General features: G+C 37.5%; 1 protein-coding gene and 1 pseudogene across 4 annotated transcripts in view; one reads left to right on the plus strand and one right to left on the minus strand.

Annotated features, from left to right (window-relative positions):
• Nucleotides 1-25,799, plus strand: part of ABCB1 (ATP binding cassette subfamily B member 1) — a 206,351-nt gene that overhangs the window by 69,693 nt on the left and 110,859 nt on the right. Inside the window, exons 1-3 of one of the 4 annotated variants that reach the window (XM_053609086.1) lie at nucleotides 12,719-12,994; nucleotides 13,539-13,612; nucleotides 18,119-18,167. In XM_053609086.1, coding sequence (XP_053465061.1) covers nucleotides 13,545-13,612; nucleotides 18,119-18,167 — 117 coding nt within the window. In that variant the 5' untranslated portion in view covers nucleotides 12,719-12,994; nucleotides 13,539-13,544. The other 3 variants (XM_053609088.1, XM_053609089.1, XM_053609090.1) reach the window with 3 other exon arrangements.
• LOC128560573 (uncharacterized) lies at nucleotides 22,191-22,282 on the minus strand (annotated as a pseudogene).

Genomic DNA, 25,799 nt, shown 5'->3' on the forward strand with positions numbered 1-25,799 from the left:
CTTTACATATTTCATTTAGGATAATGGTCTTCAGACCTATCCAAACTATTGCAAAAGGCATTAAGTCATTCTTCTTCATGGCTGAATAGTCTTTTATAGTGTATATAGACTACATTTCATTCCTTTTGTTTTCTTTTAAAATGAAAATAATCAAGATTCAATGAGGAAATTAATGAAAACAAACACCTGACTTAGAGCTCAATAAAAAGCAGTCATGGGTTTCATTTTCTTCCTTTGAGGTCAAGGACTACCGTAATTCCCTTTATATCTAGCATGTTTGGTGCAATTGCTCAAAAAATATTTGTTAAATTTTGTTGTCATAAAATTTCTAAATCTGGAATGAGGGAACCATCTGCAACATGCTGTTGAAAAAATTTTAAATAACATATTACATGTGGCATCGAATTCCCAAAGCAGAGAGCATGTGGTGGCAATGATTGGGAAACTTATTTTAATATTTGTCACAAATCTTGGTCATACCAGAGTGTCCATGAAATTTACAAATTATGTAACATCTTTCTCTTAAGTAAAGGTGATTCTCTAGGTGCATAGCTAACCATGATATATCTTTGTATTAGTAATATTTTTATATACAGAAGTCATAATCAAAAATAATTCCTTCATGAAACTCCATGGCCTGACTTTTTCATTTGCAGCAAATGCGTAAAACTAAAACTCAAATATGCATACATCAAAGAATTCAGACCTGCTCTAAGCATTTAAAAAAATATTACTATGCTATTTTCTTTACAGTCTCAAAAGATAGGAATCTTTCTGAGAATGTCAAATGAAGGTAATGATGTTGTTTGCTGGCTAAGACTTGTCAGTACTGCTCTCAAGTGTGGAATGAAGATTGAAAAAGAGAGCGCCCAATAGGATATAATGAGAGAAAAAGCAAGAGAATGAGCGATGATATTATTCAGTCAGTCCTTCGGTCAGTAGATACTTACTGAGTGCCTACCGTGTTTCAGGTGCTAGGAAACAGAAGTGAACAAAAAGGATATTCTCTGCCCTTATGGAACTCATAATCCAATAGAAAGGACATATTTTGTAATGAGAGGGAAAAAAAAAAGGTATTTCAACGTATAACAGAATGGAGAAATACAAGATGTATTATCACGAACTGCTATTGAGGAGAGCAAACCTAAACAGGAAGCATGGGGAACAATTCCCTGAGGAAGTGACTTTTAAGCTAAGCCTGAAAAATGAATCTGTGTTGTCAAGGTGATGAAGTAAGTGTGTGTGTGTGTGTGTGTGCAGGCATATGTTGGACAGTTGGGAAAAGGGAGAGAAAGTAGAGGAAGATCATATCAGGATGTCAGGAGAGCAGGTCCCAGGAGCACAGTGCCTAGCAGGCTCCCAGAGCTGACAGATCAGTCTGACTGGATCATGAAGGCCCAGTAAGGGGGCAAGTGGAGGCTAGAGAGGCAGCAGAAGCTAGATCACAAATTACTTTGGCTGCTGTGTAGAGAATTAGAAGAAGACTAGAATGGGTGGAGAAGCTAGTTATGAAACACTCAAAGTAGCCTAAGTTAAGAAAAAATGGATGGTGGTTATAATGGTTTAGACAAGGGTATTGTCTAACCAAAGATAATGAAGAATGAGGGAAACTTGACTATAGAACAGTAAGAAGGAATGGTGTTGTCAAATGATGAAGTGGCAATAAGGATAATATTCCTGGCCTGAATGAGTACTATTCGGTTGCAACGCATAATAATCAAGTGAAATAAGCTAGAAATGATAACAAAATGTCAGTTATGGACTGAGGTTAGTTCCTAGATGAGGACATTGCAGTATGACCTGCCAACTAGAAGGAACATAATTATAAGGTCATGGCATAATATGCAAACAATAGGGACAATACAGTCAAATATTTGGCAGAATTACAGAATACTTCACTGGGAAGGACTAACGCAAGGGAAATCAGCTAAAAGATAAGAATCAGAATTTATCAGTGTCTCAAGAAAAGGTCATATGACAAATAAAAAGTTTCACAACTTTTTTACATTAACGTTGTTAGCCTCCTCCCCTCATTTCCTATGTGCTAATATAATTTTAGGTGTTTTGTAGACAATTTTATTGTTGACCACAACAAAAATGCAATTTATAATTAATGATATTTTTTCACCCCTTTTTTCAAGGGTTGCATTTAAAAATAAATCTTAGCTCTCAGCTGGCTGGCTTTAGAATCTTAGATACTTGGACTGTAAACAACCATTGAACCAAACAGCATGCACCCTAGTACCTACAGCCCTTCTCCTGGATCCCGAAGCTGGTTTGGCTGGTCAAGGGCAAAAATAAAATCAAAATGAAGGAAACTTGACGTGAAAATGAAATAAAACAGCTAGAGAACATAACCACTCCTGTCCCCTCAACACGGATCCCATGTTAGCCAATTGAATGATATTCTTACCGTTAGAATAACCTTCTCAGTAAAGAACCATAAGCTCAGAAGCAGAAAACCTATGTTGTTAATTTGGTCCTTAGCTATTAATAATTGTCTGGCTCAAGTTCTTTAGCATTTCAGAGACTTAGTGTAATGAAGAAACGGCATAAGATGAACTCAACATTCTCTTACAAGCTCAAATATCAATAAATCTAAAGAGAAACATGAGCATGACAATTACCCTGCAAGCATAAACCATTTTAAAGAAATAAGTTTAGATATATTAATAATATTCAAAGATTTCCAAGATCTTAACTGCACCACTCAATATTTTCCTCGGCTCTATCCTGTCTTGGCTAAAATGTCACCTTTTCTTAATGAGATCTACCCTGATCATTCTATTTAAATTCTATGTAAAATCGTGCAGGGAACAGTGGCTCATGCCTGTAATCCTACCACTCTGGGAGGCCAGTGAATTGCTTGACCTCAGGAGATCCAGACTGGCCTGAGCAAGAGCGAAACCCCGTCTCTACTAAAAAGTAGAACAACTAGCCAGGCATTGTGGCGGGTGCCTGTAGTCTCAGCTACTCTGGAGGTTGAGGTAAGAAGGGTTGTTTGAACCCAGGAGTTTGCAGTTGCTGTGAGCTATGACATTATGGCACTCTAGCCAGGGCAACAGAGTGAGACTTGGTTTAAATAAATAAATAAATAAATAAATAAAAATAAAATTGTAATCTTTCCCTGCTTGGCACTTCCATTCTCCTTCCCTCACTCTATCTTTCTTCATTAACACTTGGACCACCAAAAATAGTTCCACTTGGGTAGGAATTGTTGGTTGTTTTGTCTCAGGAATATATTCCAAGCACCTAGCATGTGCTATATAGAGAGTGCTCAATCAATATTGTTGAACAAATGAATGAATTTCTAATACAAAGTTAAAATATTCCCTAGCTTAAGTTACAATTGTAAAAATCAGCTCTAACTGTGCATTCATTTATTAGCACAATGTTTCTTACATATGGAATTATATTCTAAACAGATATGTCCTTTGGAGTAATATCAAACTTTTAAAAAAGTAACACATAATGAGTGAACATTAGCTTGTTGAACTGATTTGACCTTGCTCCCAGGAGAGAGTTCATTTGAGTTTAGGGAAGTTCAAAGTCTATGAATCATAAAGCAATCAAAAAACTAAAAAGGAAATGATGCTTTTTTTTTTTTTTTTTATGAACTCTGCAAGTTCAAAACCATATAAGGTAACGTTGTTGTTTTTATGTTAGGAATTCCTCAGAGCTGATATCTGAGGGCAAAAGGTTTGGTTGTAAAGTAAGAGAATTATTAAATACACATATACTAGGATTGTTCCAGCCAAGTATATTACGTGTTCAATGTCAAAGGAATTTCCCTTGAGGAATAATCTTCAGAACAAATTTACTAAGCACAGAGCAAAACTGAGCTTCTTACACTGTAGCCATTTTTAATTATTTGAAACCTCTCTTAAGTAAATCACTCACTAGTCTACTAATGATGACAATAACAACATCAACACACGTGAGTGTTAAGGATTTACACATCCAGATATTAATTTAATTGCCTTGCATTCACTGTCTCATTTTATGTAAGAGGAATTTTAGTTGCAGGCAGAATAAATTGTTTAACCAGAATTTAAATTCAATCTGGATGCGAAAGCCCATGTTCTTAACTGTAATGCTATATTGTTTCTTGTTTCTAAAACTTAAATTTACCAGCAAAATGCAAAATTTGTTACTATTGAGGACATTCAAATCATATTTCTGCAGTCTCTAAGGACAAATGTGAAAAATTCCAACTATTTCTTGGCAGGTATCATTGAAATTGGTATATAGCTTCCTTAGGCATTTACTTTGAAAAAGATAGTGGTCATTTTAGATGCATACATTCAGTTTGTTTGTAAAAACAAAAGCAAAACAATCATACTGTATGCTAAAAATTATTCTAATCATTTTCACCCCTGGAAACACACACTCACATCCATCTTAAGGGGTTTTTCACCTGTTCACCTTCATGTCATCAGCATTGAGCAACGTACTTGCAACATAGTGCTCAAAATAATTTTTAAGAACAAAAGAATCAAGAAAAATAATTCTCCCAGATTCAGTACATCTGTGTTTGTATATGCTTTAAAATGTAAAATAATGCTGTTCCTGGAAAATTCTCTAAGTCTGTAAGAGAGATTTAGCATGTGTTATCTGTGCTGCACTGTGTACAATTCACACAAAAACAGAGACAAGAGTTCTCCCTTCACAGAAATTAAACTCTTCAAGGGAATGACAATTAAATTTCTGAAATTTTCAGAAATATGAGAAATTTTTAAAGAAATACAAAGTATTGGGAATTCTCAATGTTCTTTGTCTCAGCCAGTTAATTTTGGCCTTCTTTAAATGTGGTTGCTTACTCCTTAAGAAACAGCAACCCTGGGCGGTGCCTGTGGCTCAGAGGAGTAGGGCGCCAGCCCCATATTGCAGAGGTGGTGTGTTCAAACCCAGCCCCGGCCAAAAACTGCAAAAAAAAAAAAAAAACAGCAACCCAGCCCCAAGACATAAATAACAATAACCAGGATCCTGGGAATCCTTACCCACATCTCCACATTTTATAAAGTATTCCATTTTATTTTTTTCATTAGAAGAATAAGACACTTTTAATATAGAAAAGTTGTCAAATTTAAAGTAAAAAAACTCAAACCTAATTTGTATCACTAAGAAAGATAATCGTTCAACATTTTGAAGTATTTATTTCTAGTATTACAGCAACTAATTAGCTTTGCATAGTTAATATCATGTTGCCATAATTTTCCCCTACCCCTTTTCCTTGCATATTAATGTAAGTATTTTCTGAGGTTATTATAGATACTTTGTAAGTATATTTTAATTACTACTTTATTTAGGAGACTATGTTATAATTTACTCAGCCATACATAAGTACTTAAGTATTAAGGTCACTTCTCATTTTTCACTTTTATAAAAAGCAGCAATGAACATCTTTGCCTGATTTTTTTTTTCTGTACTTTTATTTATTTATTTATTTTTTAAGACAGAGTCTCGCTTTGTCACTGTCAGTAGAATGCTATGACATCCTAGCTCACAGCCTAGCTCACAGCAACTTCAAACTCTTGGGCTCAAGTGAGCCCCTTGGCTCAGCCTCAGGTGCTCATCCCAACACCTGGCTATTTTTAGAGCTAGGGTCTTGCTCTTGCTTAGGCAGGTCTTGAACTCTTGAGCTCAAGCAATCTACCCACCTCAGCCTCCCAGAGTGTTAGGATTATAGGCATGAGCCACTGCATCCCGCCTTTTATCCTGTACTTTGAATTATTTCATTAGGATAGATTTCCTAAAATTGAATCAATGAGTGAAAAGTATTTAAAGTGTATACTGCCACATTGTTTCCTTGTTCATTTTAACAATTTTCAACTCCCACCTATTTTACTTCACCCTTGTGAACACTTGATAGTCTCATGTTTCAAAATACTTTTGCTGATTTAAGGTGCATGTCCTCCTTTGCTCATTATTTCTTTTGTGTGTGTGAATCATCTATTTGCATCTTTTGCTCAGCTCTATTTAGGTCTTTGAATTTTTTCTCATCCATTTATATGAGCTCTTTATATATTAAGAATATTAATCTATTGTGATATTTGCAGTGAATACTCGGTTTGGTGTTGCCATTAAATTTGAATTTGTTCAAGATCAATTTCATGTTGGTTATATAGCTTTGTTTAAAACAATTACTTGTAATTATTTCTATTTTATTATAATATCATTATTTGCTTTCAATATTTACCCCTTTCAATTCATTACACTTTTATTCTCAACTTCTTAATCTTTATCCATGTCTTGCTATTCCATTAACCATCATTATTAGGATGTCTGGGTAATAATACTATTTACTGTATACCACTTTCCAAATCCTACCTCACTTACTTCTTACAAAAACCCTAGGTGGATACTGTTATTGTCTCCATTTTAATGATTCAGAAATCAAGGTTTTTGATATGATGAGTGTCTTGTCCAAAGCCATGCAGCCGATAAGTGATGAAACTAGAATTCAGACCCTCCTGAGCTGCCATTTCCTTCTCATTTTCCCCGTGGTCTTAACTGCTTTGTTCTCTCTCTGCTTGATTCTGTCAGTCATTTAAAAAAATCTCCTTGTACTATTACGGTAGATTTACTTTAATAGAGGGCAACAGCTTACTCAGAGGGAGGATTCTCCAATGAAGTTCTTTTTTTCTTTTAATTGTTAGTATTTTTACACAAACAACTCTTGGTCCAGATAATGGAATTTTAAAGATGGTTCTTGAAGCTCATACAAGGGATGGCTTATGGAAGCAAGACTTTTGAAGCACACTAGTGATAACTCAGGTAAACTAGACTGCCTGCTAGTCTGATTTCTATAAAGCTGTCTCTGTCATACTCTCAGCACTTAATATTTTCAACAAGCATTTATTAAATCTTTATTTTGCATAAGTCACTTAAAGTCCCCAAAAGTTCCTAAATATAAAGCATAAGTAATATATATATTTCTATTTTAAAACATATAAAATAATATACATAAATATAAAATATTAATAATAAACACCAAATGAGAGGTACATAATGAGGAGGATAGATTGGAGTAAAAAGCACTTCTGGAGTAAAAAGCACATCTGGCTAGAGTAGACACGGAAAAGTTCACAGAGGAGTAAAATTCAGGTTTTTATTTGCATCTGATCTGTCACATGGCTAAGTTACTAAGTCACTTAATTCAAATGAATTTATTATCATCACCATTTCATTATCATGGCAAGATAAACAACTTATTTGGAGATGATCATATTCATTCTGGATTCTTTTTCAGAAAGTATTCACAGAAGCTATTTCAGGTAACCCAACATGAGTTCAAATACAGTCATGCATTATCCCTGTCATTAAAGCAGTCACATGTTGGGCCAGGTGTGGTGGCTCACCCCTGTGATCCTAGCACTCTGGGAGTCCAAGGCAGGAAGATTGCTCGAGCTCAGGAGTTCCAGACCAGCCTGAGCAAGAGCAAGATCCCATGTTTACTAAAAAAATAGAAAAACTGAGGCAACAGGATCACTTGAGCCCACGAATTTGAGGTTTTTGTGAGCTATGATGCCGCCACGGCACTCCCCTCCACCCCCACAAGAAAGAAAAGACAGTCACAATCATATCTTTCAGGGATAAAAGTCAATTACACATCAATGGGTGGAGAGTATGTGGATCCCTTATTACTGTTAACACAACTGAGTCATTTGTCTTGCTCTTTGGACTGGGAACCTTGGGTCAGTTGAGTTCATCAAGGTGAATTTTCAGTCCTTCCTACAGGATATTGAACCTTCATTTCAGACTCAGGTTGTCTAAATAGAGGAGCTAGGAAAAATACAGGAAATGAGTGATGAGAAAGATTAGGAAAAGAAACACAAAAGATTTACAGCAAAGGGGTAAAAACCTTAGGAGGAGGTGAAAAGGGTTTTAATTTCTGTGAATTTGTTGTGAATAAATACTCATAATAAAGGATGAGCTAGGACATGGCTATTTATCTGAATATACAACCAGAAAGCCTATACATTTTTCACAGTCCATTTGTAGTCAAAGGTTGTTCTTTTTCTGATTTTTCTTTTTTTAAAAAGAGATTAGGTGTTGCTATGCTGCTCAGGCTGTCTTGGAACTTGTGGACTTAAAGGACCCTCCTGCCTCAGTCTTATAACCGGGACTGTAGGCCCAGGCCATCTCACCCAGCTAGTTGTGGAGTTTTTTAGATGAGGTAAAGCTCGTTGATTGCTAGAACACATGTAATATATTTTCTATTGATAACAGAATTTAAAAATTCTTCATTTAAGAAATATAAACATTTATCAATGATGGATTTACAGAAATTAAAAGGCAAAGAATTAGAATTAATATTTATTTTGTGCATTGTTGAAGAGGCTATAATATACAGACAACTAATAGGAGTAGCCAAAATACTCGTGAACCTTCCTCTTTTAATAGCTTACTTCAATGCACTGGGAAAAATTCTCTGTTTATGGGACTTACATGGCAAATACTCTACATTTACGATTGAACATTTTGGTGGATCTCTGCATGTTAGTTTTGCTTGAAGTGGGGGTAGAAAAGTGTGTTTCTGTAAAGTAAGTGTTATTTAGGAAGGCAAACAGGTTCAAAGAAAAGAGGACAACTAGCTTTGTAATATTATGTATGGAATCTCTGATGTATTAGAAAAGCACTCTGCTAACTGCTGTACAAACAAACACATGATCCCTGCTACAACAACTCTAAGGTCTATTTAGGGCATCATTCTACAAATAAAGAAATCTACACTTTCCTTGAAGGCAGGATAAATCATGCATCATTACAATTTAGCATAATATTTGACATATGGCAGACATTCAGCAAATGTTTGTGAAACAAATGTTGTTTGTGAAATTAACTGACCTGAAGCCTAGATCTATGGAGAAAATCACAAAAAGCATAATTTTAAACAATTAAAAACATTTTAAGCTGCATAGAAGATAGGAAAAAGTTCTCTTGGAACCAAAAGCCTTTGTTAATGTAATTCTAAACAGGATCCACACTTTGCTGGGTCAGCCTGCTCATTCATTTTATTTTCATTCATTCACTTAACACTTATTGAGCATTTCCCATGTGCCGGCATTGTTTCTAGGTGCTGTTCTCAGAATAGGATAACGTTTGAGTAATGACCTGGAAAAAAAAGTGAGGAAATAAGTTATGCTGAACCACTCATGTAAGGCAAGAGAGTTTCAGGCTGATGTGACAAATAAGGCTAAATATCCTGAGGTGGGAGCTTGCTTGGATGTTCAAAGAGCAGAACGAAGGCTAGTGAGACTGGAACAGAAGTAATGAGGTAAAAAGAAGAATAGGAGATGAAGATGAGGTGAAGGGGGCCAGATCATGGAGGGACATACAGGTCATGGGAAGGACTTTAGATACTATTCTGAGAGAAGGCATTACATAGTTATACAATTTCTCTTGCTTTACCCAGAATAAGATTCTGGAGGAGATGGGGCCCAGCGGGTGGGGCAAGAAAGCTATTAGAGAGGAGTATAGTTAGAAGCAGAAAGACCAGTTATAAAGTTATTGTAATGTTCTTGGTGACACATGCTAGGAGACGTGGCAATAGGAATGTGTATTTTATTTATTCGTTTTCTTTACCTTTGATGTACTTGGCATGCTCTTTTTCCCTATTCCCATTGAAAGGGAAGAAACATTTTTGTGTCTTACGGCAGTGCTCAAAAATTGGTGAAATGTGAATGAATAGATTTAGCTACATACGTGTATGCTGAAGGATGCCAAGAAGGAACAAAAATAAATTGAACAGGGATATTGTTACTAATATACAGCAACTGTACACGTTTAGAGTGTTTTAGGCTCTGCACTTTTGCAACAACACTGTAAAATACTATATCTACTCATTACCAAAGAGATAATTAACAGGAAGGTTAAGTAGTAGTTCAAACTTATGTCACGGCATAAACAGCAGAGATGATACTTGAATCTAAGGTTTTCTGCCTCAGAAGCCCAAATTGTGCAATGGAGCCAGGTACTAAAGAAGAAAGCTCTGGTAAATTAATTTAAAAATTCAAGATTTACATGACAAAAGGCACAGAGTGAAAAGAAAGGAGGACATGTCCTAGAGGCACAGGAAGTTTGGCCAAAAAGGAGTGAACATGTGTCTATTGAGAGTGAGGGAGACAGCATAAAGAAGTGAGATGGATGAAAAAGGTTAGGGAGAAATAACAAATCACATGACGTTCCTTAAATCTAAGAGGAAGCTCTTAAGATGTGATATAGTCAGTGGCATGGAGCCACTGCAGTTTTTCTTCTAAGGTGGAGTCATAAGAAGAAAACATTTCATGGGGTTTGAAAAGGCAGCTGTGTGACTCTGGGCAAATAATGTAAAGTCAGTTTCTTTCACTATAAAGTAGGAGTAACTGGCTCTGCGCCCATAGCACGGTGGTTATAGCACCGGCCACATACACTGAGGCTGGCGGGTTCAAACCCAGCCCAGGACTGCCAAACAGCAGTAACAACTACAACAATATAGGCTGGGCGTTGTGCCAGGTTCCTATAGTCCCAGCTACTTGGGAGGCTGAGGCAAGAGAATCACTTAAGCCCAAGAGTTGGAGGTTTCTGTGAGATGTGATGCCACAGTACTCTACCGAGGGTGACATAGTGAGACTCTGTCTCAAAATAAATAAAATAAAATAAAATAAAATAGGAGCAAAAATAGTAGCGACTACTTCATAGGGTTCTTGTGAGGATTAGATGAGTTAATCTGCCTGACGAGCTTGGGAGAGTTTCTGGTACTTGATGAGTGATCAGTAAATGTTAGCTGTTATTGCTATTATATTTTATCATTGTCATATAGTTTCATTCTCATGGATATGTATAGAACAGATTGCAGCAGAGATGCAAATCTTTAGTGTTGGGAGAGTACAGACAAATTAGAGAAATGACTGAAAAAGGGTGGAGCATAGTGGGGAGTGTGGGGAGGCACATTTCAAAAAGGAAAAATCGCTGATTGAATCAAGCAGCATGAATGATGACTTGGAAGGGGGCTGCCTGGGTTTCATAGAAAATTAATGAAGTTCAAGGAGAAACAGCCAAGTCCAGTATGGTGGGAGTGGTAGCCATCACACAAGACAGGTGTCTTTAAAGAAGTCCAGGACTGTGACTTGAAGGTAGTACTAGCTGGTTTGTTTTAGATCCATCATATTTTATATTCATATTCTCATTTCAGTAGAGCAAAAGAAATATGTAAATAATATAATAGAATGTCAGAGTCTTATTAAAATATCTCTGGGCTATTCTGATCCCTAACTTACTTAAGTGCTAGATAGAGATGTTCATTTGAGCTTAAGACTTTAGAAAGAATGTAATCATCATAATAGTATAATACTTTCATATATGCTGTAATGTTTTAGGGAGGATTTAAGGCCTTTCACAAAGATGCATAAAGTATATGATCATCTCAAACTAAACGTGAGATAAAAGAACAAACAAAAATGAAAACAGAGATCAGAGATATGAGTAAGATAAAAAACATATGTAATGAAGATGAAAGCTTATGCATTTGCCCTAGGTAGACCACAGGGTTGGTGCTAGGATGTTAAGCAGGGAACCAACATTGTACACATAGAGAAAAATTAGTGAACTGTTGGAAAGTCTCATTAACATTTTGTACAGAAATAAAAAAACTTGATCGTATGTCCAAGAAAAAATAAAGTTGAGGAAAATTTGAAGGAAAGAATGGATAGAATATTGTGGCTTTGAAGTAAGAGATACTTAAAGAAAAGGGAAATATCCTCATATCATGCAGTGAAACGTAAAGGGGGTCTCTTTTCCTAAATTTTCACAGCAAACAGAGAGGCAACATGTGTAAATCAGAGAATGCAGACTAGAGGTTACAGAAACAGTTATTTCTCCTATGCTTATAAGAAGAAAACTTATGTGTTAGGACAGCTTCATGTATTTGAATTGTAAAGACTGCAGTTCTTTTTGTCAGTTTGAAAAAAATGGGCAAGAGAAAATATTAAATGATTGTGGTAAATATGAAGAGAAATTACAACTACAGGAATATGCTAAAATGTAATGTAATGTAAATGTAATGTTTCCTTTAAAATCCAAATTAAAATGTAAGAATTTTGAAATGGCTTGGAAAAAATATGGACACTGAGCTGATGTCTAGAGGGTTACACACGTTAAAATCCTGCCAGGTGTGGTGGCTCACATCTGCAGTCTCAGCCACTCCTGAGGCTGGGGTCGGAGGATGGCATTGAGTCCAGGAATTGGAGGCCACAGTGCGCTTTAATCCTGCCACTGTACTCCAGCCTGAGCGAAAAAGTGAGACCATTTAACATAAATATATACATATATAAAAATTAAAAATATCATTTCTACCCAGAAATCCTGTCTCTACATATATTCAAAAATCTTCATTTTTATTTTTTTCCATCTATCATCAAATAAAAGCTGGACAGACATAGCTCAGAAACCATTCAACATACTAAAGAAAAACTTTTGCCGAAAAATTTCTTCCTGCTTTTTAGTAGTAGTAAATGTGATGTCAAAGAAAAGTTTCCCTTAACTATTCCAGACCCAGCACTCCAACTGTATATCTACACGCACCCACAGATATGGATACGTATTTATATAGATATGGAGGCTTGTGTAGACATGTAGAGAAATGGCCCCGTGAGTGTTAAGTGTCCCTGATAATTCAGCCGGTTTCTCTACTTGCCCTTTGCAAACGACAGAAGCCAGGACATTCCTCCTGAAAATCCAACCTGTTTCGCAACTTCCTGGGCTGTCAACCTTCAATTAAGCAGGGCTGGAGGGCAATCGTGTGGGCAGGCTGATCGGCTAGGCAGGACAGCGCCAGGGTGTGGGCTGCGCGCTTCACTCTGTTCGCCGCAGGAAGCCTGAGCTCATTAGAGCAGCGGCTCCTCCAAGCTCGGAGCGGCTGACGCCGCTGTTCCTATCCGCCAAATCTTGCCACGAAAGTCCGACTCTCTGACAAAATCCACGCCCCGGTGAACGTTCCGAGGGAAAGCCTGAGGTAGAGGCACGCGAAGCTGGGGACTAGAACCGGACAGCCGCCAAGAGCGGTCGGGTGGGCCAGTGGGCCGGCCAGTTCCCAGAGCGTGGTCCCCACCGGAGAAAAGCTTAGGAGGCTGCGGGCGCAGAGAGGAGAAGAAACTTCTTGGCAAGTTCCTGGGGACATAGCGGAGTGAGACTGAGAGTTACCAGGGGAGCTCCTGGAGCAGCCCCTGCCCCTTGGTTTTCAGCGCTGGACAGGGCGTTGAATCCTGCTGGGTGGAGCGCGCGGAGCTCGCCCAGCGCAGGGGAAAGGGTCTCTGAGCCCGCGGGCAGGTGTGGAGGCGTGGTGGCGGGGAGGGGACCGGGAGGTAGCCTCTGACTAACCCCGGTGGAGAGGCACAGGAATGCCCCCGTGGTGACCACTGCGGCCGCAGCCGCTGGAGCATCCGGAGCATCCGGGCGAGCGCTCCGCCGCCTTGCCCCGCGGCTCCGGGGAGCAGGGAGGTGAATCTCCGGGCTCCTGCGGTCGTACCTTCAGCTCACCAGCTGTGATTTCTGTCCAGGTCGCGATGGATCTTGAAGGGGACCGCAATGGAAGAGCCGGAAACAAATACGTCTTGAACCAGGACAAAAAAAGGTAGTTTGTTTCACTTTGATAGTTTATATAGTTGACAGATTTGCGCTACTTGTTCCTAGGCTCCAGCTCTCAAATAATTGAAGGGTGGTGGTTGTTATTTTATGTTAAGACACCAAGCTAGCCTTTGGAAGCAGTTCCTTTGTGTAGAGCGGAGAAGTTTTTTTGGCTGCGCTTTCTACTTCCGTCTTTTTTTTTGGGGGGGGGTGTCTCTTATTGATACATACTATTTTACATGTTTATGAAATGGGTTATATGTGAGTGTTTTCTACATGCACAGAATTGCATAGTGATGAAGTCGAGGCATTTGGGGTGTCTGTCACCCTGAGTATATATCACTCTCGCGTATTGGTAATATTTCAAGCTTTCTCACGCCTGAGCCCGTCCGCTGCTTGTTCTCTGCGCTGTGGCCTGAACCCCACGCCTTCTGTGCTGTGCTGTGGTCCAGTCTCTTCCTTCTGGTGAACAGCTACGTAAACATTGCGTGTTTGTGGTAGGGCAGATGAGTCAGAAGGCCAAAACTTCGTTTAGGTTATTTTGCTTTAACAGGCAATGAATGATCTGCATAAAAAATTGGTAACGTAACCACATCGGAAAATAATTAATTTTGTTCACAGTGCTCTGCCTGTGTGGGACTTTTAGAACTTCACTTAAGAAGTTCATTGTTAGTAGTTAATCATAATGCAAATTGTACGATAATTTTTTAAATATATTAATATTATTAGAAACCAAACTTTTCAGCGTAAAAGAAAGAAAACAAATGTAGAAATTAAGTACGTTTTTAAAAAATGTTACATTTGAATTAGCAACTTAAATATGCACTTATTTTTTCTTAAATAGTTCATTTTTAGTCCTCTGAAAAGGACAGTAGCAATGAGCACTCCTACCATTCCTCCCCCAAAGGAATAAACACTTCATAGAAAAAATAGCTAGTTTAAGCCACCTCTTGTTCAAGGAAAATAGAAAGTGAGCCTGGGTTATCTTGAAATTCCTGAAAACAAGAAATTGGACTTTGATGGAGTAGTCAAAAATATACACAGGATCCGACTTGAGGGGTTTCCATTGGCTAAATGTGGGACAACTTGAGCATCAAGGAAAATAATAACTGTGATTTTAAGATACTGAATACAATACAATTGATGAATCAAAAAAAATCCTTAGTATTCTAAGAGGAGATAAACTGAAAGAGAATGTGAGAGGTATAGAAAATAAAGGAATGTTCAGTGCAGGAAAATGCTAGTTATCATTTTGGATCTTACACTGTTACAGTTGACTCAGGCAGAGATCGTCAGTGGATCCTTAACCATTCAAAAAAAAATTGTGTCGAAAAATTATCTCCAAAATTCTAAGTGGAAGGAGAATGAACATACTTTTCCAGTGGAAGATTTTGGAGTTAGCATCTTAACCAAGTAATCAGGTTGGGTATCACTCACGGTGGTAGAGACAGTGTTAAGTGACTTGTCATGCAGTAGATTTTGAATATACAGCATCACTTGGAAAGTGTACTTGCAAAAATGTTTCACCTGAACCCAACTGAGCTTCTAGACTGGTGCTGTGCGATAGAAAAATAATGCGAGCCACATTTGTAATTTTAAATTTTCTAGTAGCAACATTACAAAATAAAAAGATACATGAAATTAACTTTGAAAGTATATTTCATGGAACCCAATATATCATAAAAATTATATTTTTACATGAAATCAGAATTATTAATGAGATAGTTTATGTTTTGTACTAAGTACTCCAGTTTGATATAAATTTTGCATTTACCACTCCTCTCAATTTGTATGCAGTTATATACAGATATGTCCAAGATGTGATACATCCTATAAGACAACTGTTCTTGTCTCTTTAAAAAGTCAATGTCCAGAAACAAAAGCGAAGACTTCTAGGTTATGAGAGACTAAAGATATATAACCATCGAATGTGATGTGTGAACCTCAATGACATCAGAGTTCAAAATAGGAAAAAAAAAAAAAAGCCATAGAAAACATTCCTGGGAAATTTGAATGTGAATTGTATATCAGTTGATATCAAAATTGCCATTAATCTTCTTAGATATGATAATGATAGGAGAAGGAAGGGGTGATTGCCATGGTATTTTTACATTTATATAGCACAGCAAAATATTAACAATGATTATATATACTGCCTTATGCAGATAAAATGTAGTTAAAATGCTAACAGTTGTTAAATGTAGGTGAATTATGTGGGTAGTCATTATGTTACTCTCTTGATTTTTCTTTTTATTTGAAAAATTTCTTAATAAATTTTCACATATAAACATATATAAATAATGAAAAAGACTCTACAGTGTAGAGGGTAAATACTCCACTTTTTGTTTCTAACGTTTTATTTTCTTATACGTGGTAGCTTAAAAAACTATGTACCTGTGACATAAACACATAGGTATATTTGAATAAGAAATATTGATGGTACGGTAAAGGGAAATGGTAAGGAAAATTGTTTGATCCTGCATGCATCTTCATTTTGTTATTTGTTCTATCATGGCCTATAGACCACTTTTTCAAATTAGAGATTATATTTTAGGTTAGTAGCTCTTATTAAATTGTGTTCATCGCCATTGATTTTAATCTGTTTTAACTATGTATTTTAACACGGGATTTTAAAGAAACCTATGGTTTTAATGATAGATAATGCTGGGATAACAGAACTATTTGGAATATGTGTATTTGCAAAGATTCTTTTTTACAATGATGTTTATTGGGTGATTTGCTTATTAAGCGCTGTGTTTGGTGCTGATGGGGATAAGCGGCTAATCTAGTAGGGGTGAAGAGTGTGTGAAGATGCATTTCCATGTGAGTCAGTATATCAGAAGTCTGAGGTCACACCTTTTGGGTAGGTGGTCAGGGAACAAACTTGGCATTTAAAACGGGTTTGTTCCAGCTGAAAGACCTTGGAGAAGTTTTCTCTTTTTGTTCTTCTGCAATTGCCTCATCTCTAAATGAAGGACAAAAATGTGTTTTCCTTATACTGTTTATGAATCATTTCTGGCAAGTGCTTATTGAGTTACTACCAGGAACACTGCATGTTCTCCAGAGTAGCAGCAGTTTTTAGGGAATGAAAAAAATCAATAAAAAGCTTAGAACTAAAACTCAAATTATTTATGGCTATTTTTTTTCTTTTTTTCCCCTGGTTCCAGGGATACTGAAACCATGATTTTACCTGAAATAGGGTGGGCTGGCAGGGTGTGGTGGCTTACACCTGGGAGGCCAAGCACTCTGGGAGGCCAAGGAGAATGGATTGCTTGAGCTCATGAATTCCAGGCCAGCCTAAGCAAAAGCAAGACCCTATCTCTACTAAAATAGAAAAACTAGCCAGGTGTGTGGCAGGTGCCTGTAATCCCAGCTATGTGGGAGGAAGGCAAGAAGGATTGCTTGACCCCGGGAGTTTGAGGTTGTTGTGAACTAAGACACTATGGCACTCTAGCCTGGGGCAACAGAGTGAGACTCTGTCTCAAAAAAAAAAAAAAAAAAAAAAAAAAGGATAGGATGGGTCCAAATCGGAAGAGTTGTGTTTGTGTATTTTTTGTTTTTGTGCCTGTCTAACATGGCTCCAAAGCCTAATACGGGTAAACTCTGGACTTTTTTTCTCTAGAAGTTTTTTCACCTCTTTTGACCTCACTTAGTATAAAGTATAAAGACAATGATGAATTTACCTTTTGAACTTAAAAATCTGTGCAAAAACTATGTGATTCTTTTCACATAGTATAGATGAAGCTAATTCCTTATGGTTGGTTCGAATTCATTAGGTGGCAGTTACATACAGTGGAAAATGGGTTACAGAGTCGGATTCATTTGAACCTGGGCTCAAAATAGTATTTGATCTTTTTATGCCTGAAGACAGCTTTTTGACAGTTTACAGAACATCTTTTGGGGCTGTAGCTATACTAGATTGCATTTATGCCATAATGGTCCACTCAAAGCTCCAGGTACTTTTTTCAGAATTAGATTTACTCACAGAGAGTGATTTAATTACTTTTTTCCTTAGGCTAGTTATGTCCAGCATCTGATTGTCACTACTCTTCATTAATAAATACAATGATTAGGAATCATATCTAGGTAACAAGTAGAATAGCTACCACTAGAATTACTTAAATAATATTAAGGAAATTAATTCTGGAGAACATGATGATTTTCTAATTAGAATTTAAAAAGGAAACTTTTTCCAGTATATATATTCTTATAATTGTAAAAGAGATGTGTATTTATCATGGAAAATTATCAAATAGCAAAGACACAAAGAAGAAAATGTTTTTAGAGAGATCCCAATACCAAGTGATAACCACGTAGATAGATTTCCAAGATATATGTAAATATATTTATAGCTAAACTACATACGGATCATACTAGTATTAATTTTTTACTGAATAATACAGTCATGCTTCTTTGTCCTTGTTAGTAAATATAAGCTTTATATTAATTTGGCAAGTTTAAAAATTTGTGTACTTTTTAAAGTTTTGTATAATTCTATTTCTATGTTTTTCAGTAAAAAAGAGAAGAAGGAAAAGAAACCAACTGTCAGTGTAGTTGCAATGGTGAGTTTTGAATTTATTCACTACCAAAATACTTTGCACATTTGATTTCTATTTATACAGGAAAGAGATATTGTATCTTATGTAATATTTTCTTAGAGAGTATATTAATGGAGAGGCAAAATGAATTGGTTGAAATTATTTTCCTGGGAATGCTGATCTTAACTGGCCATGTGAACTGATCATCAATTCCCACCCTTCCTGGCCTAGATTTCAATATTCTTCTACTTAGTTGCTTTGCCAGTGATCTGTTGTCTACACCAGCACTCCTCCCAGGCACTGCCATCTGGATAGAAGAAACCACCTGCATCAAGTGCTGCCTTTAATGGCTCTGATATCCTGTCAAGGTTTGGGGTCGAAGTTTCAGGCACCTGTAATGATAATAGAAGGTAGCAACAGATTATTTATTGCTATCGTTGGGTGTATGTCATATGCTATTATTTCTCTTTGCCGAATAGCTGAAAATCTAGAATTTGAAAGCCTTAGTAGAACTCTTTTTCATTTTCTGGTGCAACTACAGTGGTCCTTTGGAAAGCTTTTTTTTTTTTCCTTTTTCTTTCTTTCTTTTTTTTTTTTTTAACTCACACTTGGAATAAGACAGGAATTTTATATATTTGTGGCTAGTTGATGATCTCTGTATACCTGGATTCTTACTTCCTTTTTTCTAAGAGTGGAAACGTAGGTGAATTGTTAGGTAAACTGTTCCAGCAGTTAGAACCCAGGAGACTGCCAAACCAATTAAGTTTTGCAGCATACAATTTATCACTTAGCCATAACACACCAGGTATTTTTTTATGGGGAGGGAGTGGATAGACTGCCTTATAAAATGAATTTTAGTGAATTTAATACACATAGGGGAAAAACAGTCACGTGACTTTTATTACACCAAGGACTCTGCCTCACGCGAGCTTCATCTTCCTGCATGACACTTGCTCTTGCCCACTGCTCCTTTTTTTTTTTTCTGTTCTATCTCCACTCCCTTTGTAATTTGGGAGAGAGAGGACAATATACTTTAGTCATTCTCAGATTACTTAAATAACCAAGTGACGGTTTTCGTTTGTTTTATATTTTGTGTTTACATTTCCATACATTCTTGTACGGAGAGCAGTTTTTATGTTCAAGTTGCATTTGTTCCCAAAATTTCAGTTCTGTCATTTTGAAACCAAATCATTTCTGACTTTTGTAGTTTCCTTTTTGCTATTTGTACTACATATATTTTTAAAACTTGGGAGTCTTATAGTTTATTAATAGAAAGCTTAATCGACCTTTTATATCGAGATAATACCATCAACACTCAGTTCATTTCAAGCCACAAAAGAATAAAAATTTGGAGTTGAACATGGGGTAAAAATAACACACATACAGCACTATGTGCCAGGCATTGTTCTAAGTACTTTACATTTGATCTCATTTAATCTTTACAGATCCTTTTGAGGTAGATAATATTGTTATGCCAATTTTACAGATGACAAAACTGAGGCCGACATACTTACTTGCCCAGGGATATGCAGTGGAGCCAGGATAGAGGGAATATATTATTAGTCTTTTGATGAAATGCTAAGATTTTCCTACTTAGATTTTCCTCTTTTTTCCTGAAGAGTTGACACAGAAAATGGTGAACATAACTTGTGTATAAAACTTCTAAACAAGGACATAATCAGTAAATTTAATAGTGAAATTCTGATGTTATTGGCATTGGTTATCAGTAACAGTTTCTAGGTAAGGCAAAAAACCTTGTTCCTGGGGTTTCCAAGAACCGCAGGTTTGATGCTGCTTTCCAGCTGTTATACTCACAGCTAAGATTTATTACAAAAAAAAGATACAAAGAAAAATCAGCAATGGCAAAGGGAAAATGAAGGAAAGCCCTGGAGAAACCAGACACAAGCTCCCCAAATCCTCTCCAGTGGAGTCACACAGGCCATACCTCATGTCCCCAGTAATGAGTTGTGACAATACATGTGGAATGCTATCAGAGAAGCTCATTGAGACTAAGTGCCCAAGGTTTTTTTGGCAGTTGATCACGTAGGCACCTTTCTGCCCAGCATGCACTGAAACTCCAGATTCAGAGAAGGAAGGCAGATGTCCAGCATAAACACCATGCTGGTTGAACAGATAGTTTGGCCACCAAACTATCAAAATCCAAGTTGTGGTGACCCTACCAAAATCCAAGTTCAACATACCAGCCAGGGCCAAAATTGTATGCAAGCCTTTCTAAGCATAGCAACCTCAGAGCAGCTTTTCTTAACCCTGTTGATTTATTTATCCTACAAGACATTTTTGCAGTCTGGAGAAAGTGGTAAGGAATAGATTTAAAATTTTCTACTAGCCTTTATTTTATTTATATCAGTGTATTTATTCTGTATATGAGTCAACATTTACAGAAACACAAAAGTAAAATAAAATCTAAAGCAAGTGAGGAAATGAGACAAATGGAAACAAGGGCAAGAAAAAGAAAAGTTGGGCTGTAGTTCCCACACAAAATGAACTCCATAAAAAATTATATGCTCTTGACAGAACTGTGCTGCAGATTCAATTTTGAGATTTCTCCTTTATGTATCTTATTGAAACAAATTTTTTTAAGTGACTAATAGCTAGAAATGTTAAGTGCTTCCTCTTATAGGCCTTTTTAAGTACCCCACATGTATTATTTGACTTAATCTTCACAATAACCCTATGATACAGAAACTTGTGTTATCTTTATGTTTCAGGTGAAGAAACTCACTCAGAAGTTAAATAATGCATTCAGAGTCACAGAGTCACATAGCTAGTAAGGATGGCAGGCCCAGATTTTGCCCATATATGCCTATTTGTTCTTACAACTGTAATCATTTGTGATAGTTTATGATTAAACTCTTATCTGCCTGGAATTAAAGAGTTCTTTGTTTATACCTTTTCATCTTCTGACACCTGGTTATTGAGAACTTTATCACCCAGCTCAGTATGTCCCTTTCCACTCCTGGTGCTCCTATCGACTTGGATGACTCTATGGTTACGTGGATAACCACTCCTTGACCTTCACAGCTGCAATGATCTTATAAATCTACCTGTATCTGAATTTGCTCCTCCTCCTTTCCAGTTGTAACAGACTTTTATTTCTTTTTTTTTTTTTTTTTTGTAGAGACAGAGTTTCACTTTATTGCCCTCGGTAGAGTGCCGTGGCATCACACAGCTCACAGCAACCTCCAACTCCTGGGCTTAGGCGATTCTCCTGCCTCAGCCTCCTGAGTAGCTGGGACTACAGGCGCCCACCACAACGCCCGGCTATAACCCAGCCCCGGCCAAACTGCAACAACAACAAAAAAAGACTTTTATTTCTTAAAACTAAGTACTCACTTGTACTTTGGCTCTCATCTCTGCCTTCTCAAGGACCTGACATTATTATCATTGTTTCTCTTCTGTATCTGCAAAGTCTCTTTCTCAATCCCGTCTGTCTCATTGGCATTAATGGATCAAGGCTCTTTGGTCTTAACAAATGCCCTTGTCCGAGGCCCCCGCTACCTGCTTGCTTCACTTTTTGTCTTGTTTTCACCTTCCAGTCAGTGCTCAGCCTGTTGGAGTTTGGCTCCTGTCCCCGCCACTCACTGAATCAGGGGCCATTTAGGGTTCCATCCTGACCGCTGGGCAGCACTGGACACTGCCCATCATTTCCTTTCTTCTGTTTGCATCTGTGATGTCACAGTCTGCTCATTTTCCCTCCAGCTCTTGGTCTTTTTCTTGTGTCACCTTTGTGAAGTGAAGAGTTCCTCAGTTCCTCATCCCTGGAGTCAGGGAGGCTATTGACATTCCTCGAGTTCCTCAAATTATTTTTTGATCCTAATGCAAGATTCCTTTGCCATTTCAGCTTCACTCTGCTTAATTATCCTGTCTGTTATCCATGGTCAGTGGCCTCGCTTTCTAATCACTCCTCCTTCCTTGGCGACTGTGGCATTTGCTTGCTTCCACTTCATTCATCTATACTCCCGTTATTCTTTTGAGTATTTTGGTCATTTATTTTGTTATAAATGACTCCAAGATTCGACATTTTTTTTTAATATGGAATGTTTCATGACTTAGCGTGTCATCTTTGCACAGGGGCCGTGCTAATCCAATTTTAGTATGTGTGCTGCCCAAGCGAGCACCCTAGGTTCAATATTCTTTGACCTCTTCAGTTCCAGCAACCCACCCCTTTCTCTACATCAGTAAATTACACCTGTGTGCAGCACCTTGGGCTTATCATCTGTTTGGGCTTTCATCTACAAAGTTGTGAACTCAGACCTGACACGTCTTTGGCAGCAACTTCCGATTCCTTCCAGCTATGTTCTTCCTCTCTAGTATCCCCCTTTTCACATTGTGCACTTATTTCCTGTTCCTGGTAGAATAATGCCACCAACTTAGTGACTTAAAACATAACGCAAATTGATTACCTTACAGTTTGGCTTCAGATGTTTTACTGGAATAAAATCAAGGCATTGATAGGATTTCATTTCTTCTGAAAGTTCCAGAGGAGAATCTGTCTCCTCTCCTTTTTCAGCTTCCAGAGAACACTTGCATTCCTGGTCTCACGGGCTCTTCCTTGCTTTACTTCACCTCTTATGTCAGCTATCACATCTTCTGCTACTGGCTCTGAGCCCCTGCCTCCCTCTTATATGCACCCTGTGATTATGTTGCACCCACCTTGATAATCCCGTCTCCAGAGCCTTAAAACATGAATGGATTAACAAGCTGTGGTATATGTATACCACGGAATACTATTCAGCCATCAAAAGATGGAGACTTCGCATCTTTTGTATTTACCTGGATGGATGTGGAGAATGTTCTCCTCAGTAAAGTATCTCTAGAATGGAAAAGCCAGCATCCCATGTACTCAATACTAAGTAGAAACTAGTAGATTAACAACTGCAGGCCCACACAAGAGAAAGACATAATTAAATTCAAGATGAGGGGAAAGGGAGGGTGTTCTGTAAGTTCCCACCTAACAAGTACAACATAGCGGTATATGGCACACTTCTTGGGTGAAGGACTTAACTACAACTCAGATTTCACCTCACAAACACAAACAGCATAATCTAATCATATGCATCCTCATATTAATCTGAAAACAAAGAAACAAACAAATAGCAACAAAAAGAGGGGGACATGCAAAGTCCCCTTTACCATGTGAGGAAGCATATTCACAGGTTCTGGATTAGGATGTGGACATGTTTGGGGGACCTTATTTTTCCTACCACCCTGGTCAGGCTTTACTCTCTCAGCTACTCTCTTTTCTCCGAGTATCTGTCCTTCATTTTTACTCTTCTAAAAATCTATCCATAGCAGCCACATCCTATTACTTCAGTTTCTACCTTAAAACCATTGAAAGCCCTTCCTTTCCACTAACCTAGATTAGCATAGAACCAAACCCCATCCTGTGACTATAAAAGGCCCCGGATGTCTGACCTTTCTCTAACCTCTGACTTCATGTCTGACAAATCGCCCTCTCTTGGCCGCTAGTGCATTCTATTTGATCTTTGAGACTCAGAAAGCTGATTTTTCACCCAAGAGCCTTGGCATTTGCTCATCCTGCCCAGCGTATTCTTTAGCTAGGTCATCACGGGATGAGCTGCGTCCTTCCTGGGAGCGGGGTCTCTCCTTGGATGTTACCTTCTCAGCCATTCTCTCGCTTGCCCGTCCACACTAGCCGACCCTGCCTGTCACTGTGGCATGTTACCCTGTGTGATATTTCTTCTGAATACTTAGAATACTCAGAGTGCTATCTGATTTTCTTGTTGGTATATTTGTCTTTTCTCCAAAGTATGCTCCATGGGCGCAGGGATTTTGGTATATTTTGTTCACTGCTATATCCCAAATGACTAGACAGTGGCTGGAGCTTTAACAGGTACTTAGATATTGAATGAATGTTGAATGCATTGCTTCCCTCTTTTACTATATGCACTCGAACATACGTTTTATGAGGACAGGAAGCTTATTTTGTTCATTGTTTTTATCAGTACCTAGAACCAAGCCTGACTCTTATTAGGTGTGTAATAAATATTTTCTGAATATTCAGTGAGTGAACAAATGAATGAATTCACTGAGTTCCCTCTCCGCCCCAGGCGCCATAGTAAGGTCATGTTCATCATTGAGGCTGCTGAATGCTACTTCAACCTCTTATCTGCCAGCACGTTCTACTTCTTTGCCGTGGGAAACCTACCCGTTGGCTTTCAGCACAGATTAAGCTTCCTTTTATGTGGTTCTGGTTCACCGCGTCTCTCTTTCCGGAGTATCTAACCAAACATTTTCTTATTTCCTTTCTTAAAAGGGCTCCACTTGTAATTAGTTCATATTTCTGTCTTATATCTCACCTGAAGTATTACAACTTTTTTTGTTTGCCTGTTCTTTAAAACTATAAGAGCCTGAAAAGTCTTACTAATTATTACACTTCCAAGACCAATAATAATACCCGCCTATTTGTACATTTTTATGTTGTATACTTAATAGAAGTTCCTTGTATTAAGTCTCATCTCTATCCTCAGAACAACTATGTAAGATTTTCTGCACATATATTTTCCTCATTTTGTAAATGTGGAAACTGAGGCTCAAGGCTACTAAGAGATTTGCTGCCACTGCCCCCCCAATGTTTCCACTCCCCAAAACTACAGAGCAAGGGCATTTTCTGAGGCTTTTGACCTACTTAGCATTGTGTTGCCACTTTCCTCAAATCTTACCTCCTCCCCAGAAATCAGTCTTGCTTCATGTCACAAAGAAATAGGAGATTTTGAATTCTCTCAGCTTTATTTTTATTCCTGGAAACTCACTTATATTTGTACTATTATCTTGTTTTTTCTGGTTGAAGCAAAGAGATATACATTTGCCTGTTTGAGCACCATCTTCTTTTTATCAAGTTTTTAAAAAACATTTGCTAAATATTTATTTAGAGGTGAATGTCTTGCTATGTTGCCCACACTGAACTTAAACTCCTGGGCTCCAGCGATTCTCCTGCATCAACCCGAGTAGCTGGGACTACAGGTGCGTGCTGTAGTGCCTAGCTCTTTACCAAGTTTTATTATGAAAAATTTTTAACATCTGAAAAGGTAAAATAGCAAACTTCATACATCTATACCCACCATGTATATCTAATAATTGCTAATATTTTACCACATTTCATCTGACATTATAGATTTCATGTTTCATTTGTAAATACCTCAGTTTATATGTTCAAAGTATTTCCTACTATACATTTTTCTATAAAACATAATGCAATGACTGTTACAATGATCGCTGAACAAAATGAACAAGACTTCCTTAACAGTGTGTAATGCTTAGTTCATATTCAAATTTTCTCAATTATGTTCAAAAAATGTCTTTTACAATTGATTTGTTCAAAACAGGATTCAGTCAATGATGACATTTGGATATTGTGTTTCTCGAGTCTAGAACAGTTACCTCTTCAAGTTTCACTGACATATTAAAAACACTACACCATGTGTCCTGTACGATGTCCCACCTTCTTGACTATTTTGACTATTTCCACGTACTTCCATGCTTTGCATTTCTTATATGCTGAAAATTAGGTTTAAGGGTGACATTTTGTTCGTGTTAGACATTTTTGGTAAGACAATTGCATAGGGGATGCTGTGTACTTCTTATCTCATCACTTCTGGAAACATCAGATGTTAG

This window comes from Nycticebus coucang, chromosome 11 (genome assembly GCF_027406575.1).
Source record: "Nycticebus coucang isolate mNycCou1 chromosome 11, mNycCou1.pri, whole genome shotgun sequence".
Lineage (NCBI taxonomy): Eukaryota > Metazoa > Chordata > Mammalia > Primates > Lorisidae > Nycticebus > Nycticebus coucang.